This window comes from Salvelinus fontinalis, chromosome 38, assembly GCF_029448725.1.
Source record: "Salvelinus fontinalis isolate EN_2023a chromosome 38, ASM2944872v1, whole genome shotgun sequence".
Taxonomy (NCBI): Eukaryota; Metazoa; Chordata; class Actinopteri; order Salmoniformes; family Salmonidae; genus Salvelinus; species Salvelinus fontinalis.
Window position 1 is genome coordinate 22,941,571 of NC_074702.1, and position 23,726 is coordinate 22,965,296.

The following is a 23,726-nucleotide window of genomic DNA, read 5'->3' on the forward strand; positions in this document are numbered from 1 at the left end:
TGATGCTGGCTTCTCCTGTGGGCGAAATGGGTTCTAATCCTGACAGTTACAAAAGCACACATGACATTTTTAAATATCACAATGTGAAATGTTGGGAAAAGACCTGATGTTTTTCACGTGATTTGTTTACATGTAAAAAATATTACTGTGAATATTACTGTGAAACGTCATGTGTCCGAAAACCACGTGTCTGACTTGTGAACATTTTCAGGTGATTTGTTCAAGTGTGTTCACATGTGCGAAAACCACTAGTTTTTTAATGTGTTATTTTCAGATGTGATTTTTTTAATGTGTTTTTTTTGTTGTAACTGAGGTGGGTCTTTTTATTATGTTTTGATGTTACTCCTGAATCACTATGCTAAATATGATACTGTTTTTTTAACAAAGCTGGTATCTACTTTGAAGTTCAAAGTGTAGGAATAGAGGTGAAATCAGTTATTGATACAGACATGGTGGCGTAGCAGGAAGATTGTACGTAATGCCTTGAACTGAGAGGTTGTAAGTTCATATCCCAGGTGAGGACATGTTGAATAATAATTACTGCATTAATAAACATACATAATGTATGTCAAATATGTAAGTTGAAGACTGTGTGACATTCCGGGGACCTCCTAGCAAATTCTTTTTGTGAAACTTCATGTGAAATATCCTCATATGTGAAGTGTTCCAAAACCACATGGTTTCACATGATTTCACATGTGAAAGGTAAAGTGATCACATGTGAACATCCACATGTGAAACTTCATGTGAAATATCATCACATGTGAAGTGTTCCAAAATCACATGGTTCAACATGATTTCACAAGTGAAATAAAATGTTGCATGTGCAAATCATAATACTCAAACTCTGAAGATCTTCTTCAGTCCTTTTCAACTCAGGTGTGCAGAGTTAAATCACATTTTAAGTTTGATGACAACAACAGTTGCAAGCCTGAAAATGCATGGACCTTGTGCAGAAAACATGCTGCACATCATTTTGCCTCCAACAATCTTACTACCTCAAAGAAGCATTGGAAAAAAAGACTGCAATCAATGAATGAAGGATTGGAGGAAAATGACTCTATATTCTGTAAGCATGTTGTAATGTTCAAAGGATAGACTGTAACTTAGGTAAACTTACATTTAAATCAGTTCCCTTTGAAGCTTCTCACATGGATTATCTGTATTCCTCCTTACATAAATAGACTGTCAGGTTCCTCATAGTGAAAATTCAATATATTCTCTACAAAGGGTTTAAACTTGGCTGTACATAGTCTCATAACCTTGTGATACATCTCAGAAATCCTTAACGTCCTAGTTTCTCTATGCAGTACCTCTGTGAGGGCCTTGTGATGCTGCCAGTGAATTTCTGGAGCCCACCATCTGATAACCATTCAGTTATTTCCAAGGAGACAAGATTAACCAAGAGACAGGGTGATGTTAAGGTGATAAGTGCCAGCACAATGTATCCCTGCATGGCAGACACATCTTTTCGTTGCCTCGTGATGTTTTTCTGCGTTCCTGAGGTCACCTGATGGGTCGGCTCAATTATGGACTGTGTGGACAAATCATATTTATGGAAGAGTAATTTTGGGCTGATTGAAAGCATCTCTCAGCCTATTCACCAGTCTTGCATGGTCAGCCCCCTCCTGAGTATAGACAAAGTCTAGCCTGAGAGTGGAGCCATCCCATGAATGCAGAGGACACTTTGTGTTAGGTCAGGAATGGGCAACTCCAGACCTCAGGGGCCTGATCGGTGTCACACTTTTGACCCAGCTAACACACCTGACTCCAATAATCCGCTAATCATGATATTCAGTTTAGAATGGAATTAGTTTAATCAGTTGTGTTTGCTAGGGATGTGGGAAAAATTCATCACTCTGGCCCACGAGGACTGGAGTTGCCCATCCCATTGTTACTTAAAGAATTTAAACCAAAAAGAAATGCAGATGTCCGCAGAATATTGCGTCACAATTAAATTCAGATTGTTCAAAAAGCTGTTGAAGAAGAGATGACCATGGTGTCACAATATGGACACTGAAATCAAAAGGCAGGCATTAAGTCAGTCTAATCAACACTGTTCTTGATTTCAGATGGTTTATGATAAGGAGAAATGAACAATGAGTCTAGAGGTAGACACAAAACGGTCTCAAGACTGCTAGGACAAAAAGTAAAAAAGTCAAGTCTGATCAATAGAGAATAGTCAAAATTACTTCCTAACAGGTAAAAGAGAAATTAACCAGGATTCAGAGGGGAAAGAGATGGGCCTTCAACAGAACCCTGAGGTGCTCCAGAATCTCCATCATGATATTAAATTAAGCAAATAATGATCATTCTGCACAATTCCCCCCATTTAGACAGGCCCACTGGCTTAAGATGGACCAGTCCATTTGGCATTTACCCAAACTGTCAGGTTCTGACACATACCCACATTTGGATTATTCCTATCAAAGAATTTCATGACCTTAATATGTGTTCATTATTAGCCTGTCTGCAAGTCTGTCTCTGATTTGGCCAATATCTTGCCAAAAATGTCAATGATGCTGTGAAGCATTGCTGAATTCCAGAGACTATTTGTACCCAAAAATGTTTTACTGAAAATAAACTTCACAGCAAGGTTATTATAGTTTTGTGAGTTTTATTTCTATTCGTGTTAATTTTTTTATTAGAAATTCAGTTTAGTTTCAGTTAGTTTTCAGACTTGGATAAACTAGTTTTATTTAGTTTGAGTTATATAAAATCATTTCTATTTTGTTTTTATTATTTATTTTCAGTTTTAGTGTTAGAGACAGAAAATAGCCTTGTGTGGGAGCCATTCATTCTAGGAGCCATTCATGTGTTGTAGGCCTATAGTTTGTGTTTTTTGGGGATGTCAATTCTTGCCACTGGGGATCAATAATATATAAGTTCAAGGTATAGGTTTGATTATGTGTAAATTATGAATCAATCTTAATATGACGTGGATTTAAAATGGTAATCGTCGGTGCCCCACTCAGATTCAGACATTTCTGTCGCGCCGTTCAAAGCTATTGCTAGCTCTGGTTGATGTTGGTCATGGATATTCTCTTGCCTGTTCTGTAACAGCTTGATAGCCTTGACTATGTTTACCACGTTGTCAATTATCACGAGTAGGATCTTCTCTTCTCGTATGTCCCATGCGTCCATTTGCAAAGCAATCAACCCGTTTACTCTAGCAACAACAGGAGTTATACATTTGGGATCAAGTGTTTGGTTGAATTTTCTGAAGGCTGGTTCATCGCACAGTCTCGTGGACTTGCCAGACTGAGTGAATAAATTAACCAGTGCGGCATCTCTTTTTTTTCTCTCAATTAAATTAGGTTGCCATGTTTCTGCTCTTTTCATGAAAACCGCTAAAGTTGGTTGTCCTAGCAACGCCATTGACGTGCAGCTACTAATAACTGGTGGCTGTCTCACCTTGTCTTTATCCTGAAATTGTTTGTATGATTCTTTGTGGGCGCTGTTCAGATGAACTTTGAGGTTGGTTGGGTCTGTTCCACACACGCTGCTGACACTACAATACATTTGCTTTTGTCTTTTCCAGCAATGAACTCAAAACCATCCCATACAGGGCTTTACCTTTTGCTGCCGCCATTGTTCACGCTCACAGTCAGCGATCGTCCTAGGATTTTTTCCCTGTTAGCTACTGATAGCTAGTGATAGTGATGCACAAGCTAGGCCTATTTGAAACATCGCCATATACTGGCAGCATTTATCAGCCAGATTCAGAAGCTTGAAAACCCCATCAGAAAAAAACTTGAAGACCCCATTTGAGGAAAACAATTACAGCTAAACATAATTGATGATGGTTTGTACTTTATTTTTGTTTGTCTTGCAGTCAAAGATAAGTTTCACTAAAGTTGACGTTTTTCAAATGTTTTTCTTACATTTTTTATTTCAGTTTACTAAATAGTTTTTCCAATTGTTTTTATTTTAGTTTCAATTTTCGTTTACTATAACAACGTTCCTTCACACGTTTTGCAAATATTAAACATAGAAAGTAAAACATATTTTATATGAGTTAGTTATTACGCTATAGATATAGTAGTTTATATAACATAATAACAGTTTATGATACATTCGTTTCATAGTTATGCTAGGAAGATGTGAACTAGCTAGCTGGTGTGCTAGTAGTAGCCATTGTGCAATAACTTCACATCCCCTGAGACCTGAAGTGGTGTTGCTTCCAGTCTACCACAACCATGGGTTGAGTGTACAAAACATTAGGAACACCTTCCTAATATTGAGTTGCACCCCCTTTTTAACCTCAGAACAGCCTCAATTCATCGCGTCATGGACTACAAGGTGTCGAAAGTGTTCCACAGGGATGCTGGCCCATGTTGACTCCAATGCTTCCCACAGTTGTGTCAAGTTGGCTGGATGTCCTTTGTGTGGTGTACCATTCTTGATACACATGGATAATTGTCATGCGTGAAAAACCCAGCAGCGTTGCAGTTCTTGACACACTCAAACCGGTGCGCCTGGCACCTACTACCATACCCTGTTCAAAGGTGCTTAAATCTTTTGTCTTGTCCGTTCACCCACTGAATAGCACACATAAACAATCCATGTCTCAATTGTCTCGAGGCTTACAAATTGTTCTTTTACCTGTCTTCTCCCCTTTGTCTACACTGACAGAAGTGGAATTAACAGGTGACATCAATAAGGGATCATAGATTTCACCTGGAGACACCTGGTCAGTCTATGTTATGGAAAGAGGTCGTGTTCCTAATGTTTTGTACAGTCACTGTAGATTTGAGAGTACAAAGTGTAGTGTGAGCTTGCATCCCAGGTTGGTCAAACAGAAACAAACTCCAATACAGTTTCCTAAATATATAGTCTAATTTTCATGTAGAACACATCATTTGTATCAACAAAACAGAAACATTTCTATCAGTTTATTCGTGAGAATATTTTTAACCCTGCTCTTTCCAAAGAGGGGATGTGCAAGTTCTGTGCCTAAGATATTAAAGCCACATGGCCACAAAATTACAGAGCACGTTGGCTCTTTTCGAACTATAATGCCATAGCCACAGCTTCTGTCCCTCAGATAGCCCTGCCCTGTGACTCCGATTGTTTTGCTATGTCGTTGAATACATATATCACATTGAGTACAATACATTTTTCCAATCTGTAACTCCTCACCTTACATGCTGATTAAGGCAATCCTCCAGTGCAGTATCAGCCCTTTCCTCAAACATACTATACTGTGGTGACCAAAGACAGCAAACCAAATAAATCAAGATAATTTATTTTAACATAGTAATATCCATCTTTGTTTTTATTTGATACAGCAATTTGTGTGATAAGAGTAAGGCATATAGAGATACTAGAACAAAATAATAATTCCTTTTAGATCAGAGAAAACATCTTGAAAATGTTATTCCCCTCATTATCTAAAGAAAACCACACAAACATGCTACTCTGTATGAAGAGATGATAGTGCCTTGTAGATGAATTATATTATCATTTGTGTTGTTTAGGGCTCATATACTCATATGTTGACAAAGTAATTTAGACACGGTTTAAAAATACGCAATAAGGCCCGAGGGGGTGCAGTATATGGCCAATATACGACGGCTAAGGGCTGTTTTTATGCATGACGCAAAGCGGAGTGCCTGGATACAGCCCTTAGCCATGGTATATTGGCCATATATCACAAACCCCTGAGGTGCCTTATTGCTATTATAAACTGGTTCTCAATGTAATTAGAGCAGTAAAAATGAATGTTTTGTCATACCCATGGTATACTGTCTGATATACTATAGCTGTCAGCCAATCAGCATTCAGGGCACAAACCACCCAGTTTATGATGTTGAATATGGAGTCCTTACTACTTAGCTTAACAGGGTGCAATGACTTGTGTTCTTTTCATCCCCTTTAAAAATGTTTAGGTTATTGCCAATGGCTAGTTTGTAATACACAAGCCATAGACAACAAACCACCACTTCATAATCATTAAAGTGGTACTGGTACTGTATATAGCGCCTTTCCAGATGCTCAAAGCGCTGTAAGGAGGGGGGGGGGGGGTTAAACATTATGATACTAAATGTAAGCACACTTCATAGGGTTGTGGAACTATGGACTGAGTCGAGATGACCTGTGATACCAACATTGCTGTTGCACATCACAACAGGTAAAGATGTGATGAGCATATCTATGCTAGGCATTCATGAGCACATCTTCACAGCAATAATATGTCTTAGCATGCCTGTGTAGTGGGTTGGTTGATCAAATCACATGGAATGGGAGCAGGTTCACTGAAGCAGTAGGTGCCAAAATAACAGAGACAGGAATGACAAAACACAATGTCAGATGAGTTGTTGTCATCACAGGAGGTTGGTGACACCTTAATTGGGGAAAACAGGCTTGTGGTAATGACTGGAATGGAATGAGTAGAATAGTGTCAAATACATCCCGTTCGCGCCGTTCCAGCCCTTTCTATGAGACGTCATCCCCTCGGCAGCCTCTACTGTGTCATATTAATGTAAATTGCAGGAGCTGAAAATGAGTCAAAAGGTGCTTTTGTTTTTTTACATATAAAAAGAGGGAAAATGCAATTCTAGTTATGCAAACTATTGAGGGATTTTTTTTACAGACAAACATTAGACTTTATATTTACACACTTCATAAAAATTATGTGATTTGGTCAATATAGAATATGTATCAAGACACAAAGTTTAATTTACATTCTCAGAGGCATAGATCATGACTATCACAGTTATTATGTGTGGTTTATTTGAAAATGTAAAGCAGAAATTAGATTTTATTTACACTATTTTCGTAGGGGGGATACATAGAAGAAAAACATTACAAAGAATAGATTAACAGGTAAAACAGTCTTTGGTAAGTATCATGCTTTATAATAAATGTTAGCCTATGTTCCTCCTCATTAGTATAGCTGGGGATCAGATCTCAACTGAGAAAGAGAGAAAGTACTTGGAAATGTCAGTCTTAGTGTAAAGAACAAATTGGACTAAATATAATCTTGGTATCTATGGCTAATTATCAATTCATTTAAGTGAGAAAATGTCAATTGTAGTGAACGCAAACATAGAAGTTCTTGTGCTCCTCCCAGTAGTGTAGCTCTTCAGCAAAGCTCCAGGCACAAGCCAGGTCTTTGCAAGTCTTGACCGTGTGGACTGCACATGGACCTGGCAACTGCTCAAACAGGAGCTCAGCTGTACCCACTACGGTGAGTTTCTTCTGACCCTGGATCAGCTGCTGGATGTGGGTCTTGTTCAGAGGCTCAGGCGAGGCACTGTAGGACACCATGATGTTCAGCTTCTCGTCTGTTGCTGGCACCTGAAAGCGATTTTTTCCTGTGGGGCACTGGATGTCCTTTTTGTTGGAGAACAGGCCCGAAGGGGAGCTGAATACACGGACAGACCAGCACACCCAGTCATACTTTCTTTTCAGCTTCTCCAAAATGGCATCTGCCAGCTGCTGGTTGCTCAGGTCAGAGTGGTCCCTAACCAACCTCCGGGAATCTAGTTCAGCCTGCTTGGGGAAGCTGGTGATGCAGTCCTCAATGACAGCATTAATTTTCACCTGAACATCCTTCATCTTTTCACCCCAGTCTTGAAGAAGCTTCTCTTCGTCATCGCAGTCCTTTAGAGTGGTGTAGCCCATCAGAGCGATGAGGCCTATGCAAAAGAGTTTCTTCAACCTGGCACAGAAGTCTTCCATTGCGCGTCGACTTTTCTCCTCATAGTTAAGAGTAATTTCCAACACTGACTCTCCAGAGAAGTTGTCTCCCGTCACGGCACTATAGAGGGTGTGTAGGTTTTTGTCGCCACCTGTTTTGACAAAATGCTCCATGAAAAGCTTCTTCTTGACCTCACGAAACTTGGGTTTGGCATTGAGGATGTCCATGTACTTGCGGAACTGGTTGGAGATGTTCTCCTCTACAGAAAAGTAAGCAGCGTCCGCTCCACTCTTCTTGATCTCCTCGTTAATACGCTGCATCTCCTCTGAAACCACCTCCAGGCGTTCACGAACTTTCTGGAACTGCTCCTTCATGAACGCAGCTTCCTTGCTCTCCACATTGTCGAGGGCCAATTTCACGATGGGAGCAGCGATGGCGAAAACAGGGAAGAGGTCACCTGCGATACTGGCCACCACCTCAGCTCCCTGTTCAAACACTTCCATTACAGTCTCTACCACGTTCTTCTTCTCTGCTACGATCTTCTGCAGCTGGCCGGCCATCTTTGCTTGATATTATTCAGTGAACAACAAATAACAGTATAAAATCTGAAAAAAAAGAGCATAAGGACATGGTCAAAAGGATGTTTGAACTCTTTTATTTACATTAGACATGATAAAGTCTATGGTCTACAGAATGACTCGACTAAACTGACACTTAATAATAGCAGAGTTTACCAAAGTCAGTCCGGGGCCAGCACTACACAGCTGATGAAAAAAATCGAAGCTTGATGATGAGTTGGTTATTTGAATCAGTGGTGTAGTGCTAGGACAAAAACCAAAGTTTGCACCCTGGGGGGGGGGGGGGGCAGGACTGAGTTTGTGAAACCCTGGTCTATAGAATGACTGTTAACAAAGACAGAAACCTTTCTACTGACACTTAACTACAGCATTATTGAAGAACCATTTAAAACATAGACAACCCATCATCCCCCAGTTCAAGCCCGTAGTTAAAATTTAGGAAAAGTTCAACAGCAATACCAAAGTCTTAACAGTTAGGCCCATATAGTTATTTACCTACTTCCCTAAAGTATATTCATATCTGAACTTACGTAGAGCTGTTCTGGTTTTGTTGGACTGTGGCCTGCTTCCTTGCTCAAACTCAACTAGAGTGAATCCCTGCTGGCCTCACAGTGAGAACTGAAAAAGAAAGAGAGAGAGGGATCAGTGTAAATTGCAGTACACAAGCAAAGCCTGCTGGGATTACAGCTGGACAAACCCAGTGAGCAATGAGGCAACAATGCAAAGAGAATTCACCAGTGAGGAAAGACACATAGGGGTAGATACTCTATGGAGTTGAAGGGGTGGTGCTAAGTGCATTGTAAGTGTACATTTGAAGAAATCACATACAGTATCTAGCATTGGAATTACATAATTACAAGCAGGAATTAAGACTAATTTCAGCCTGGAGGCCATTTTAGATTTAATACTATCATTATTTGTTACAGAAGAAGTGACAGAACATTTATTATACCGCATGTAAAAAAAAATATTATACAGTATAATGTATACACCTCTGCTGCAATGAATAATTGCAAATTGTATTTGACAACTGGCATGAAATTACTTTCAGGTCAAAGTACAATGTTATAAGCTCACAGTTTATTAATGAAAACCTAATCCATTCTCCTTTGGCCCTTCAACTACCACCACCATCCCCACCACGGTTGCTCGCTCAGCCAGTCCAGTCAATTCCACGGAAAGTGTGGGAGTGATGAACTGTCTGTTAGAGATTAAACTTGCTGAGCAGGAGTGCATTTTCCACAGAAATGCAAGTAACCACAGCAACAAGACAACGGAAACTATTCTGTCAGCATCTCAGTCTGCCTTTCTCTGCTGCTGAGGTCTGGCCCAAGGGGGTTTACACTGCAAAAGATCAGGGAAGATGTCACCCTCATTTCTCAACCTGATCTATCACCTACATCTACAGCTGTCAAGGGAGGCACAGTCTTTATGGCCGTAGAGAACAGCGACTACTAACACAGATTTGTCTAAGAAAATCCAAGAACTCTAGAACAATCTCAACAGGCAAAGCTGACAACTCTCACGCATTTGACCCTCTTCTCACTCCACACCTCATATCTCGCATTGAAAAGTACTGATTTTATTTTTGTAATTAGTTAGTGCGTTAACATTTCAACTGTGCTCCAAATTGTTTTTAAATTGGAGAATCTCCGCCACTGAGGTATAATAAGAACTGGAGAATGCATCCAAGATGTCCGACCGTTGTTTTCAAGGTAAACCTACTAGAGCTCACATATGTCGATTCATGGACAGTTAATATCCAGGTGGCATCCGGTTTATACGGACAAACATTACATGCGCACAGGGAGCAGTGTCAACGTCATACAAACCCATGGCAGACATTGGATGAACATAAAAATGTTCATATCTTCGGCTGAGTAAAAAAAATAAAAAAATAATAAATAAATAAAATCGGCCTCAGCAACAATTATTTGAATAATTCAATGGATGTTTTGTGCACAAAGGTGATGACTAACGTGTCTTATTAGGAATTTTCAAATCTGACTTCTCTATGTATTCGACCCCGGGTGGCGCAGCTGTCTAAGGCACTGCATCGCAGTGTTTAAGGCATCACTACAGACCCTGGTTCGATACCGGGCGGTATCACAACCGGCCGTGATCGAGAGTCCCATAGGGCGGCACACAATTGGCCCAGCGCGGTCCGGATTAGGGGAGGGTTTGGCCGGGGTAGGCTGTCATTGTAAATAAGAATTTGTTCTTAACTTATTATGGCTGGGGGCAGTATTGAGTAGCTTGGATGAATAAGGTGCCCAGAGTAAACGGCCTGCTACTCAGTCCCAGTTGCTAATATATGCATATTATTAGTATATTTGGATAGAAACACTCTGAAGTTTCTAAAACTGTTTGAACGATGTCTGTGAGTATAGCAGAACTCATATGGCAGGCAAAAACCTGAGAAAAAATCCAACCAGGAAGTGGGAAATCTGAGGTTGGTCGTTTTTCAACTGATTCCCTATTGAAGATACAGTGGAATATTGGTCATGTTGCACTTCCTAAGGCTTCCACTAGATATCTACAGTCTTTAGAAACTTGTTTGAGGCTTCTACTGTAAAGGAGGGGCTCATAAGGGCTCTTTGAGTCAGTTGTCTGGCAGAGTGCCACTGGCTCGTGACGCTCGTTCACGTGAGAGGTAGCTCGCGTTCCATTGCTTTTTCTACAGACAAAGGAATTCTCCGGTTGAAATATTAATTAAGATTTATGTTAAAAACATCCTAAAGATTGATTCTATACATCGTTTGACATGCTTCTACGGACTGACATTTCGTCTGCTCCTAGTGAACGCGCTTCGTGACTTTGGATATTTTTACAAAACGTGCTAACAAAAGTAGCTATTTGGACATAAATCATGGACGTTATCGAACAAAAACATTTATTGTGGAACTGGGATTCCTGGGAGTGCATTCTGATGAAGACATCAAAGGTAAGTGAATATTTATCATGTTAATTCTGACTTCTGTTGACTGCACAATATGGCGGATATCTTTTTGGCTGGTTTGGGCTCTGAGCGCCGTACTCAGATTATTGCATGGTTTGCTTTTTCCGTAAAGCTTTTTTGAAATCTGACACAGCAGTTGCATTAAGGAGAAGTGGATCTAAAATTACATGTATAACACTTGTATCTTTGATCAATGTTTATTATGAGTATTTCTGGAAATTGATGTGGCTCTCTGCAAAATCACCGGACGTTTTTGGAACTACTGAACATAACGCGCCAATGTATACTGACATTTTTTTATATAAATATGAACTTTACCGAACAAAACATACATGTATTGTGTAACATGAAGTTCTGTGAGTGTCATCTGATGAAGATCATCAAAGGTTAGTGTTTAATTTTATCTCTATTTCTGATTTTTGTGACTCCTGTCTTTGGCTGGAAAAATGGCTGTGTTTTTCTGTGACTTGGCAGTGACCTAACATAATCGTTTGTGGTGCTTTCGCTGTAAAGCCTTTTTGAAATCGGACACTGTGGTGGGATTAACAACAAGATTACCGTTAAAATGGTATAAGATACTTGTATGTGTGAGGAATTTTAATTATGAGATTTCTGTTGTTTGAATTTGGCGCCCTGCACTTTCACTGGCTGTTGTCATATCATCCCGTTAGCGGGATTGCAGCCATAAAGAAGTTTTAACACAGTGTCTAAAGAAGGGCCAGATGTATACAGAATGGTGTCGTCTGCGTAGAGGTGGATCAGAGAATCACCCACATCAAGAGTGACATCATTGATATATACAGAGAAAAGAGTCGGCCCGAGAATTAAAACCTGGCCCTCCGATTTGACAGGCCCTCCGATTTGACACACCGAACTCTGAGAAGTAGTTAGGCGAGGCAGTCATTAGAGAAACCAATGCTGTTGAGTCTGCCGATAAGAATACGGTGATTGACAGAGTCGAAAGCCTTGGCCAGGTAGATGAAGATGGCTGCACAGTACTGTTTATTGTCGAAGGTAGTTATGATATTGTTTAGATTCTTGAGCGTGGCTGAGGTGCACCCGTGACCAGCTCGGAAACCGGATTGCATAGCGAAGAAGGTACGATGGGATTCAAAATGGTCGGTGATCTGTTTGTTCACTTGGCTTTCGAAGCCTTTAGAAAGGCAGGTCAGGATGGATATAGGTCTGTAACAGTTTGAGTCTAGAGTGTCTCCACCTTTGAAGAGGGGGATGATCGCGGCCGCTTTCCAATCTTTAGGAATCTCAGACAATACGAAAGAGAGATTGAACAGACTAGTAATAGGGGTTGCGCCAATGGCGGGGGATAATTTTAGGACGAGGGTCCAAATTGTCTAGCCCAGTTGATTTGTAGGGATCCAGATTTTGCAGCTCTTTCAGGTCATCAGCTGTCTGGATTTGGGTGAAGGAGAAGCAGGGGGGGGGGGGGGGGCGCAAAGCTGTTGGCCGGGGTTGGGGTAGCCAGGTGGAAAGCGTGGCCAGCCGTAGAGAAATGCTTATTGAAATTCTCAATTATCGTGGATTTATCGGTGGTGACAGTGTTTCCTAGCCTCAGTGTAGTGGGCAGCTGAGAGGAGTTGCTCTTATTATCTGTGGACTTTACAGTGTTCCAAAACTTCTTGGAGTTCGTGCTGCAGAATGCAAATTTCTGTTTGAAAAAGCTAGCCTTTGCTTTCCTAACTGACTGTGCATATTGGTTCCTGACTTCACTGAAAAGTTGCATATCGCAGGGAATATTCGAAGCTAGTGCAGTGCGCCACAGGATGTTTTTGTGCTAGTCAAGGGCAGTCAAGTCTGGAGTGAACCAAGGGCTATATCTGTTCTTAGTTCCAAATGTTTTGAAAGGGGCATGCTTATTTAAGATGGTGAGGAAGGCACATTTGGGCATCTTCTACTGATGGGATGAGGTCAATATCCTTCCAGGATACCCAGGCCAGGTTGTAGAGAGGCCTGCTTTGGACCGTTTGACAGTGATGAGGGGTGGTCGTTTGACCGCGGACCCATAACGAACGCAGGCAATGAGGCAGTGATCGCTGAGATCTTGGTTGAAAACAGCAGAGGTATATTTAGAGGGCAAGTTGGTTAGGATGATATCTATGAGGGTGCCCATGTTTACGGATTTGGGGTTGTACCTGATAGGTTCCTTGATAATTTGTGTGTGATTGAGGGCATCTAGCTTAGATTATAGATGGCCGGGGTGTTAAGCATTTCCCAGTTTAGGTCACCTAACAGTACGAACTATGAAGATAAATGGGGGTCAATCAATTCACATATGGTGTCCAGGGCACAGCTGGGAGCTGAGGGGGGTCTATAACAAGCGGCAACAGTGAGAGACTTATTTCTGGAGAGATGGATTTTTAAAAGTAGTAGCTCGAACTGTTTGGGCATAGACCTGGATAGTATGACAGAACTCTGCAGGCTAACTCCGCCCCCTTTAGCAGTTCTATCTTGACGGAAAATGTTGTAATTGGGATGGAAATTTCAGACATAATGGGGGCATAATGGGCATAATGCACAGACAAGCGCATGGCAGGGTGCGAGTACAGTGGAGGTAAACCTAGGCATTGAGTGACGATGAGAGAGGCTGCATCTCTGGAAGCGCCAGTTAAACTAGGTGCGGTCTCCGCATGTCTAGGGATTGGGGCAAGGGAGCTAACCGAGGCATGTAGAGCGGGACTTGGGGCTCCGCAGTAAAACAAAACAATAAGAGCTACCCTAAACAACAGTATACAAGGCATATTGACATTGACATAGGTAGAGTAAGATGATGGCAATGATCTTCAACTAGTAGGGTTAAACCACCTGAATATTGATATCTATTCGATTTTTCTTAAAGGTTGGTTGATTGAGAAATTAATTGTTATAACAAGAACATTCTCAAACACCCAACACTTGGGAAACAGATCAGGAGTTGCCAACCCTCCTAGAGTGCAAGCAGGATTTTCTTCCAGCCCTATTTGAAAGAGTTCACCCAAATGACAAAACAATAAATGTTTGTGTCTTTAACTAGATTGCAATCTATGATTTGGTTACCCACTGCCATCAACCATTAATATTACAATTTCTTGTGCAGAGCATTTCTGTAGTGGTAACACTCCCGTCACGTGTCACATACAACTTTACACCTGAGAACAGGTATCAATCCCGTCTTCCAACCTTCCCACTGTTTTTCCCAATGTGCCTGTCTCCCCATCTCATTTCATTACTGTCTGAATAAAGAGTCAAACTACCACAAAAATCTAAAAGTAACAAAGTCGTTGAATTTTGAGTGTTAAATTACTGTTCAAAGCATCCTGAATACACCTGACCACTCTTAGGCCTAAGCCATGTCAAAATACATAGATTTGCAGGGAATTAGCTTTAAAACAGTACAATTTTCATGGGGGAGGACCCCCAGACCCCACGTCTAGGGGTTGTGTTAGGGGGCAATGAAATTTGCATAGCAAATGTCTTCAAAGGTTGGCAGCCCTGTCAATGTAATTGATTAGAATGTATAATCCAGCATACTAAATATAAACAGATGGTCTGATACTGTTAGATCAGCAGCTATCATAAAAAAAGATGGTGCAAATGGCTTTGAAAAAGACACAGCTCTCATTGATAAAACATCTGCATTCGAAGCCAGTTCAATGATGGAAGCGGAATGTCATGCTTTAGGATAGAAAAACATCCATCTCATTTGATTTAGCCATCCACACTGCCATGCTAAAAAATGAGACATTTCAGCTCTCCACTAAAACCCTAACTCCCAGGGGTTGTCTCATGGTCTGAGTGTATGTGAAGTATCTCTACTGCACTAAAGCAGACAAATTATCCAGGGTAAAGTGATGGTGATTGTACATTTTCTGATGTGCAAGAATTAGGCTTACACACTAGCCAACACATAGGTTGAATCAAAGTCGTTTACACATCATTTGAATTAAATGATGTTGAACCAAGGTGGAATAGACGTTGAATTTACATCTGTACCCAGTGGGTACAGACTCAAAAGTGCTATAGCTGTAGCTCTACAAGGGAGGCATATCTCAGGCCAAATAATTCACCAAATAACAAGCAGGCCAGTCAACCTTCAAATGTACATTAACTGATGTCCACTGACGAGCAGTTAGGCCTACTGAAGTAATAATGTCAACATCATAACTGATCCATTTGTATATCAATATCTGGCCATCAATATACACTATAAAATGTCTCTTCTTTTCATGGTTTGAGTCCTAAATTAAATAAATATCATTCAAAGCTGCAAGAATAAATGGCAACATTTGAGTTGCCCAAACAATCAGTAAACTACAGTATCTATGTCGATTGAGGAATAGTTGAGGGAGTTGGCCAAATCATCCTGTGAAGCTTGCCCACATAAACACTGACCAGCCATGACTGGCTGCATTTAACAAATGGACATAGCTCTTTGCAAGCCGAGAAGAGAAAATCATATTACACTTGTTGTTGTTAAAAGCTGTTCATGTGGCCTCTTAATGGGAAATGTATCGATTAGCTCGTTCAACAAGGGCTCTAATTGCTTTATTTCAGGACCTTGTTTAACTCCCTATACAGTCTGCATACCTCGTGGATTAATATGATAAGGCCTTGCAACAATATGTCAATTGATTAAATTCAGCACTGTTGCCACTGCAGTAGAACTTGTATCGTGACAATATATAATTATGGCCACGAGAAACACTTCCTGGAAAAGGCCTGCACATTATGTCACCGATTCTAGGCTACCAACGCCCAACTACTGTTTTGACAGAAGTTGTGCACATAGTTACATTGTGTGTTTTGCACAACTTACAGTAAAACATGGGCTATTATTTAAATGCACACATTACATTATAAAGTAATGTTTTCAAAGATATCGTAGGATCTCAAAAAGCCATGACCAATTTGACCAGTCTGGTCGTTAAAGAACTGCGCAACTAATGAAAAGAGCTGCGATAACGTTTGGAAAATATAGACAGAACTGTGTAATCCCATTGAAGAAACATTTAAATGGTCATATGCAATTATCTTTGGCTAAAAACTCACCTTTTCATTCGCTTTAGTTTGAGGAAGAACACCAAATTATTTATCCGATCTGTTTTTCTCTTCCTATTGGTCATATGGTTCTCATATTACAGTTAAAGTGACACACCCATCGACAGAGAGCTAAACTTGGGTGGTGGTTAGACAAGTTGTTGAACAAATGATAGCATATTTTCCTGGTCAACATAGAAACTATAAACAATTATACTCCTTTGACAAATAACTGACAAAAGTATTTTACCAAGACTATTATAACATTTGCTGATGATAGTTGTGTTTATATTGTGTGAGCTGATGATTGTTTAGGGAGTAATGTAAATCAACTGTCATATATTATCAGTATCAATGTTTATGACTACATGTACCTCTGCTTAAACGTTTTTACATACAGTACCCTCAAAAAGTATGTTACATTTCCTCAGCTGCAGATAGAAATAGAACATAAACGTCCTAATTTACTATTGCATAAAATTCCTGATTTACTATTGCATAATGATGACCAGCGATAACAATGTCCTTTATATTGTGGTTTATTATGAATAAAGAAGACCATAAACATGAGAAATTATAGCTCTATGAAGGATATCAAATGTGTGAATATAGACAGAGATGTAATGTTGTAAGGATATAGATTTGGACAGTGTGATGCATCTATCAACAGCATTTTCCAAAGGAGCTTGAGTAAGTCCTCAGTACATTGATGAGGAGAAATGTTTGTTTGCTGAAAGGTTACCTAACACATTATTACGCTGGCTGGTGTGCTAATTTACAGTATGGTCATCATGAAATACTGGAATGCAGGTAAAATAAGGTATCTTACTTTTCTATTTGGTAGGAGGAAGTACTACGTTCTCATATGTTGTCATTGTTGTTGAGTAGATAGCCACAGTCTGGCATAAAATGTCTCATATATGTCCATTAATACACATATACAAATCCTGATAGTTTAACCCAGGTGTGTCAAACTCATTTTGCCCAGGGGGCCGCATTCAGTCTTCAAAGAGATCGAGGCGCTGTAATGAAAATTGGTTATATTTCTTTGCCGGGACATTTTGCATAAGACAGTCCACTATCCATAGTTTTTCTCCCCAAAAATATGGCCACTGCGGGGCCCTGTGTTTGACACCCCTGGTTTAAATTATCACAAACTATACAAAAATCTACAAGGCCAATAAACAAATAAAAATGTTGCAGTCTGTAACAAGAGATTACATTTCACACAGCCACTAGCTAAAGCATCAGCTAGGTTTGAGATATCAATAAAAACACCTCTAAACTCAGTTATAAACATTCATGAATTGTATTTGTAGTTTTCCCCATTATAACTACTCTATTTTCCGTTGCACTGTGTAACAAAAGGCTACTCAGGATGAACGCATAGGTAAGCTTTTTTGTGTTTTCCATAGTAATAACAATCCTCTTGGAAGTTGTTGGACTCCATCACTTCCTTATAGTGGCTGACAGCATGCACCAAGCAGTTGGGGAGACTTCTGCTGAGGACCTGAGCCACATCCATCATGTTCCCCTTCAGTTTCCGCCCCTCAATCTCTTGCTGGATCTGACCCTTGTTGATAGGCTTAGGCTGAACACTGAAAGATATCACCACTTTGATGTTGTTCTTGGTCAACACATCAAAGTAATTAGCTCCTCCTCTACTTCCATGGTACTTCTTTCCAGCTAGCCAGTTGAAAAAGAAAATGCGCTCCTTGTCATTGAAGACCCTGATAGACCAGCTCACCCAGTCATATTTCTTAATAAGGGTGTCTAATAGGGATTTGGTGAAGTCAAGGTCAACACTGCCAGGTTTCTCCTGAAGATGGTGTTCCATGTCCAGTTTGGCCTGATCAGCAAAGTTTTCAGTGCAATCGTCCACAGCTGCTTTCATGCGGTTCTCAACATCTTCCATACGCTCCTGCCACTTCTTCACCATCTCATCCCCCACAACGCCTTCCTTGAGGCTGGCGTAACCCATGACAGCAATGATGCCCACCACAAAGAGCTTCTTAAGCCTGGCGCAGAAATCTTCTACTGCCCTTCTACTCCTTTGTTCTGTGGAAACCACTGTCTCCAGCATGGGGTCACCTGAGGTATTGTCCCCGGTAACGGCATTATAGAGCGCGTCCAGGTTCAAGTCTGCGTCCGTGTTCTCATAATGGCTGAGGAACTTCTCCATCTTCTTCTCTTTGAACTTGGGCTTGGCGTTGACAAAGTCCTGGAACTTTTCGTACTGGCTGAGCATTTGTGCCTCACGGTCAAAGTTCTGCTTATTCAAGGAGGTCCTCTGCAGCTCCAGGGCGATTTGGTCGATCTCAGCCTGGATGCCTTCCAGTTTCTGGTTGACCATGCTGAACTGCTCAGTCAGGTAGCGGGCGTCCTGCCCTTCCGGGTTGCTGAGGATCTCAGAGGAGGCTACGAACACGGCCTCAAGGACGGGATGGAGCTGGCCCACAGTGGCTGCCAGGACTGCAGAGGCCTGTCCCATGATCTCCACCCCCTTCTCGATCTTGCCCCTGTTCTGCACGAGCCATTCTGCCACACTGGTCATTTTGAGGGGTCTATCACAAAGTAACAATGGCCAACAAGGTCTTCAAAGAATCTCCGACTATGTTGATGTCTGAAAGAGAAAGAGGAACAAGAGGAACAAACCATAAAACTCTTGTGGAGGTTTGTTGAGGTGAAATAATACATTTGTTAAGGCAGCAATATCAGATTTTGTGTATTTTTTTCTTCTTCTAAGGATTAGCTAGCTATTAGTTTGAAAAAGTTTGTGTTGGAGATGACTCAATCATCATCATCTCCAGTGGTGTAAAGTACTTAAGTAAAAATAATTGAATGTACTACTTAAGTCATTTTTTGGGGTATTTGTACTCTACTATCTATATTTTTGACAACTTTTACTTTTACTTTACTACATTCCTAAAAAACATAATGTACTTTTTACTCCATACATTTTCCCTGACACCCAAAATTATTCGTTACATTTTGAATGCAGGACAGGAAAAGGGCCATAGAACATCCCTGGTCATCCCTATTGCCTCTGATCTCGCGGACTCACTAAACACACATGCTGCATTTGTAAATGATGTCTGATAAAAAAAAATGAAAATGGTGCCGTCTGGCTTGCTTAAAACCTTTTCTCAATAGGGGGGCGCCATTTCGACTTTGTAAAAATTAGTTCCCAAATTAAACTGCCTCGTACTCAATTCTTGCTCATACAATATGCATATTATTATTACTATTGGATAGAAAACACTCTCTAGTTTCTAAAACCGTTTGAATTATATCTGTGAGTAAAACAGAACTCATTTTGCAGCAAACTTCCTGTCAGGAAGTGAGAAATCTGAAATCGGGGGCTCTGTTCCAGGGTCAGTTTATTAATTTGCATGTAATCTATGGGTCTACATGCACTGCATACGCCTTCCCCTAGATGTCAGTAAGCAGTGAGAATTGGAATGGGGTGTCTAGGTAGATCTGAGGCCGAACAAGAGCTCTTGGAACCGGGTGTGCAGTCTTTTCTACGTTCGTCATGACGCGAGACAGACCTCAGGATTGCGTCCTGAAAAGCTGTTGTTATAGGCGCTAGATATATCCGGCTCTGATTTTATTCGATATACGTGTTAAAAACATCATAATGTAGTTATTTTAAACCGAGTTATATCAGTTTATATCAGTATATTGCGATTTTCGGGATTTTCTTTGTTCTGCGTTATGCTGAGTTGGACACGTCTGCACCACATGGCTAACGTTTGCTGCTAATTCCACAATTGAAGACGACCTTCTACAACCGAGCAACGATTATTCTGGACAAGATTCTGATGGAAGCTCATCAAATAGTAAGAACTATTTATGATGTTAATTAGTAATTTCTGTCGAAAAAGTTAAACTATTATTCCGCCATTAATTCCGGTGCGGTCTCGCTTTAACGCACGCTGTATGTTGTAGTAACGTTAATTTTAAAAATCTAACACAGCGGTTGCATTAAGAACTAATGTATCTTTCATTTGCTGTCCAACCTGTATTTTTTTGTCAAGTTTATGATTAGTTATTGATTAGATTAGGTGCCTCTCCCGAGATTTCTCCCGACATTTTGTTTGCAGTTTGGCTACTATTCTCATTGTATAACCACGATTTGTGCCGCTAAATATGCACATTTTCGAACAAACCATATATGTATTGTGTAATATGATGTTATAGGACTGTCATCTGATGGAGTTTGAGAAGGTTAGGGAAAAAATTCATATCTTTTTCTGGTTTATTCACTATCGCTAACGTTATGTTGAATGAATGGGGCTGTGTGGTAGGCTATTGTAGTAAGCTAATATATATATATTAGCTTACTGTGTTTTCGCTATATTGTGTTTTCGCTGTAAAACACTTAAAAAATGTGAAATATTGGCTGGATTCACAAGATGTTTGTCTTTCATTTGCTGTACACTGTGTATTTTTCATAAATGTTTTATGATGAGTATTTAGGTAATTCACGTTGGTCTCTGTAGTTATTCTAGCTGCTTTGGTGAGATTTTGTGATGGTGGCTGCAATGTAAAACTATGATTTATACCTGAAATATGCACATTTTTCGAACAAAACATATGCTGTACAATAAATATGTTACCAGACTGTCATCTGATGAAGTTGTTTCTTGGTTAGTGACTATTTATATCTTTATTTGGTTGAATTTGTGATAGCTACCTATGCAGTAAAAAAAATGGTGGGAAAAAAAAGTTGGGTCTTTTGCTATTGTGATTAGCTAATAGAAATACATATTGTGTCTTCCCTGTAAAACATTTTAAAAATCAGAAATGATGGCTGGATTCACAAGATATGTATCTTTCATCTGGTGTCTTGGACTTGTGATTTCATGATATTTAGATGCTAGTATTTACTTGTGGCGCTATGCTAGGCTATGCTAGTCAGCTTTTTTACTGATGAGGGTGCCTCCGGATCCGGGATGAGTACCAAGTAAAAGTTAATACAAGGAATTTGAAATGATTTATACTGTTACTTTTGATACTTAAGTATATTTTAGCAATTACATTTACTTTTGATACTTACATATTTTAAAAACAAATACTTTGGTTTACAACTTTTACTCAAGTTGTATTTTACTGGGTGACTTTCACTTTTACTTGAGCCCTTTTCTGTTAAGGTATCTTTACTTTTACTCAAGTATGAAAATTGGGTACTTTTTCCACCACTGATCGTATCCAACACAGAGAACATGAACAGCGTCTAACACAGATTACATCAGACAGTTGGAGTCAAATAGAACAAGCTACTCTCAGCAATAAAACAAATGGAGAACATGTTGCAAGAGTCTAGTTTCATGCCACACCCAGAGTCTCAGGTTTATGACAGGTTTATGACAGGACTCGATCACAGCTTAGGTGGCACTGACTCACTTCAAGACATGATTTAAAATAAACATACTGAATGTTTATGGCGACTCAGAGCAAACATCAAAAGCAGTGTGGGTACTCTCGCTTTATGATGTGGAGACTTGCGCAACACTGCAGTGCTGGCTTTTTGGAGTTGAATTGACAGGCCTAACAATAGCCAAGACCCAAATCAAACACAGATGTCTACAACCTGGGAAAAAAGGGGATTTACTTTGTGAACATATGATTTTCAATGTAAAATACACAAAAGAGATGAGCTCACACATATCTCATTCCCCTGAGGCAATATCCACTACAGAAAAAAGGCACACCCAGAAGGAAACAAAATCCCCACTGCACTTGTTCTGTAATGAAAAACACACTTTTCTCCCACACACTAAAATGTAGGTTAATTGAAATGCAATTGGGTCATTGAATTCACAGCAACTCCATGTACAATGTAGCATCAGTCATCATTTTTTAAATGAAAAACACGAAATACAGATTCATATGTACACCCATTTATCATGAGCTTACCAGTAATTGCTGGATGACAAGCTGAATGGTGTCATTTTACATGCGTTCCCAAGGACTACCACTGTACTAATTACATCAGTCCTATTAAATAAGCTAACATCACCAGTTATTGCTATCCCATTTTTAAGTTACACAATGTCCAAAGAATTGTGTTCAGAGTATATTAAATAATTGGAATTTTGATGTATTTTGTAGAATTCACTTGTGACTCATCACCACATTGGACTGAAAGCATTTTAATAAAAAATAATAGTGAAGAAAAATACTTACTGAGAAATTGTCCTGGTTTAGAATATGTCAAGTCTTCACTTGTAAAACAAAAATAGTTGACTGTGAGAATGGTAATCCAAGGGTACAATTAAGAGGAAGAAAAAGGCGAGCCCCAAACTATTTTTGTAACCAACAGGAGGTATTTTGCCTTCTTTTCAATATCACTCAACTTCTCTCAAATCCTTTGAACATAGGAGTGCTGAATAAAATCGTATTTCTACCGATTATTTTCCATTCTACTGGGGGAAGAAACAAGCCTAAAGAACTCTTATTGAGACCACATCCTTAAGTCATGAGATACCAGCAAGACCACATCCATTAACAATTATATCCCAACATCTCAAATTGCACTTGAATTTCACCTGTTTGTCTTGTCAGTGCACAAACAAAGTGGATCTTTCAAAACCAGTTCCTCACTTTTTCATATGTCTCAGAGGTAGCCTATACTTCTCAAACAAGATCAGTTAGTCAAAGGATAGAACATCTGGGTAAATACAACTTGACAACCCTTGATGGTAATTCAAACTGTCTAGCAAGATAGAGCACGATAAAGAAAAGAGGAAGAAACTCACCTCTGATAGTTCAATAAAGTATACGGGGGGTGCAGTCCAGTTATCCAACAGTCCAACTGTGCCTCTGAGCACCAGCCTCCTAGTGTTGGGATGTATATGTAGTCTCTCTCTCTCTCTCTTCTCTGTCTCTCTCTCTGTCTCTCTCCCTCGTCACTCCCCCGTTGGAACTCCTCCATCCCCTCTCTGCATTCCAACAGGAACCCACTCTGAGGGATGAGGGGCAGGCACTGAGACAGATAACATCTTGTAAACATTGCCCATGCAAGGACACCACTGCCATTCACATAGGGTGTGAAGGATTGTGTGTGTGTGTGTGTGTGTGTGTCTGTGTCTGTGTGCGTGTGTATGTCCAAGCGTTCAAGTGAGTAAGAGAGCCACAAACAAAACCCTGCTTGTTGTGTCTCTATCTATGGCCACTGCTTCCTGCCTCTTTTAACAGTGTTCCTGCTAAATGCCACTGAGTTCTGTAAAGTTAGCATGACGTTTTACAGATAAGCAATTGCAGTTCCCTAAACAGAGGCAGTTCTTAGTATTTTCAAAACAGCACACATAAGGGACATCAGAGCTAAAACGTGTGTAATTTTGAACTCTTTTAACCTTGGAAATGCATTATCACTGACGGCAAGCTTTTGGACATTTGAATTGAGGCGTAGTAATGGAGTTGGAATACACCCTGCAGCTGCAGTGCTCTCAGAGTCACTCCATCACAGTGCTGAGCAGAGCAGTGAAAGGACCTCTGTGTCTCTGCA

The 23,726-nt window shown here is 40.1% G+C and overlaps 2 protein-coding genes across 3 annotated transcripts; both read right to left on the bottom strand.

Moving 5' to 3' along the window:
• Positions 1-5,232: 5,232 nt before the first annotated feature.
• On the bottom strand, positions 5,233-16,355 carry LOC129838112 (protein rapunzel-like). Its single transcript, XM_055904842.1, has 3 exons — positions 16,226-16,355; positions 8,754-8,841; positions 5,233-8,250 (listed from the first exon to the last, which is right to left on the bottom strand). Exon 3 carries the CDS (start codon positions 8,203-8,205, stop codon positions 7,030-7,032), a length of 1,176 nt encoding a protein of 391 aa, XP_055760817.1. The 5' UTR covers positions 8,206-8,250; positions 8,754-8,841; positions 16,226-16,355; the 3' UTR covers positions 5,233-7,029.
• A 381-nt stretch (positions 16,356-16,736) lies between these two features.
• LOC129838111 (uncharacterized) lies at positions 16,737-23,258 on the bottom strand. 2 transcript variants are annotated; one of them, XM_055904840.1, is made up of 2 exons: positions 22,978-23,258; positions 16,737-18,836 (listed from the first exon to the last, which is right to left on the bottom strand). In XM_055904840.1, exon 2 carries the CDS (start codon positions 18,765-18,767, stop codon positions 17,583-17,585), a length of 1,185 nt encoding a protein of 394 aa, XP_055760815.1. In that variant the 5' UTR covers positions 18,768-18,836; positions 22,978-23,258; the 3' UTR covers positions 16,737-17,582. The 2 variants fall into 2 exon arrangements, with proteins under 2 accessions (XP_055760815.1, XP_055760816.1); XM_055904841.1 differs by lacking the exon at positions 22,978-23,258 and adding an exon at positions 22,406-22,928.
• Positions 23,259-23,726: the final 468 nt, after the last annotated feature.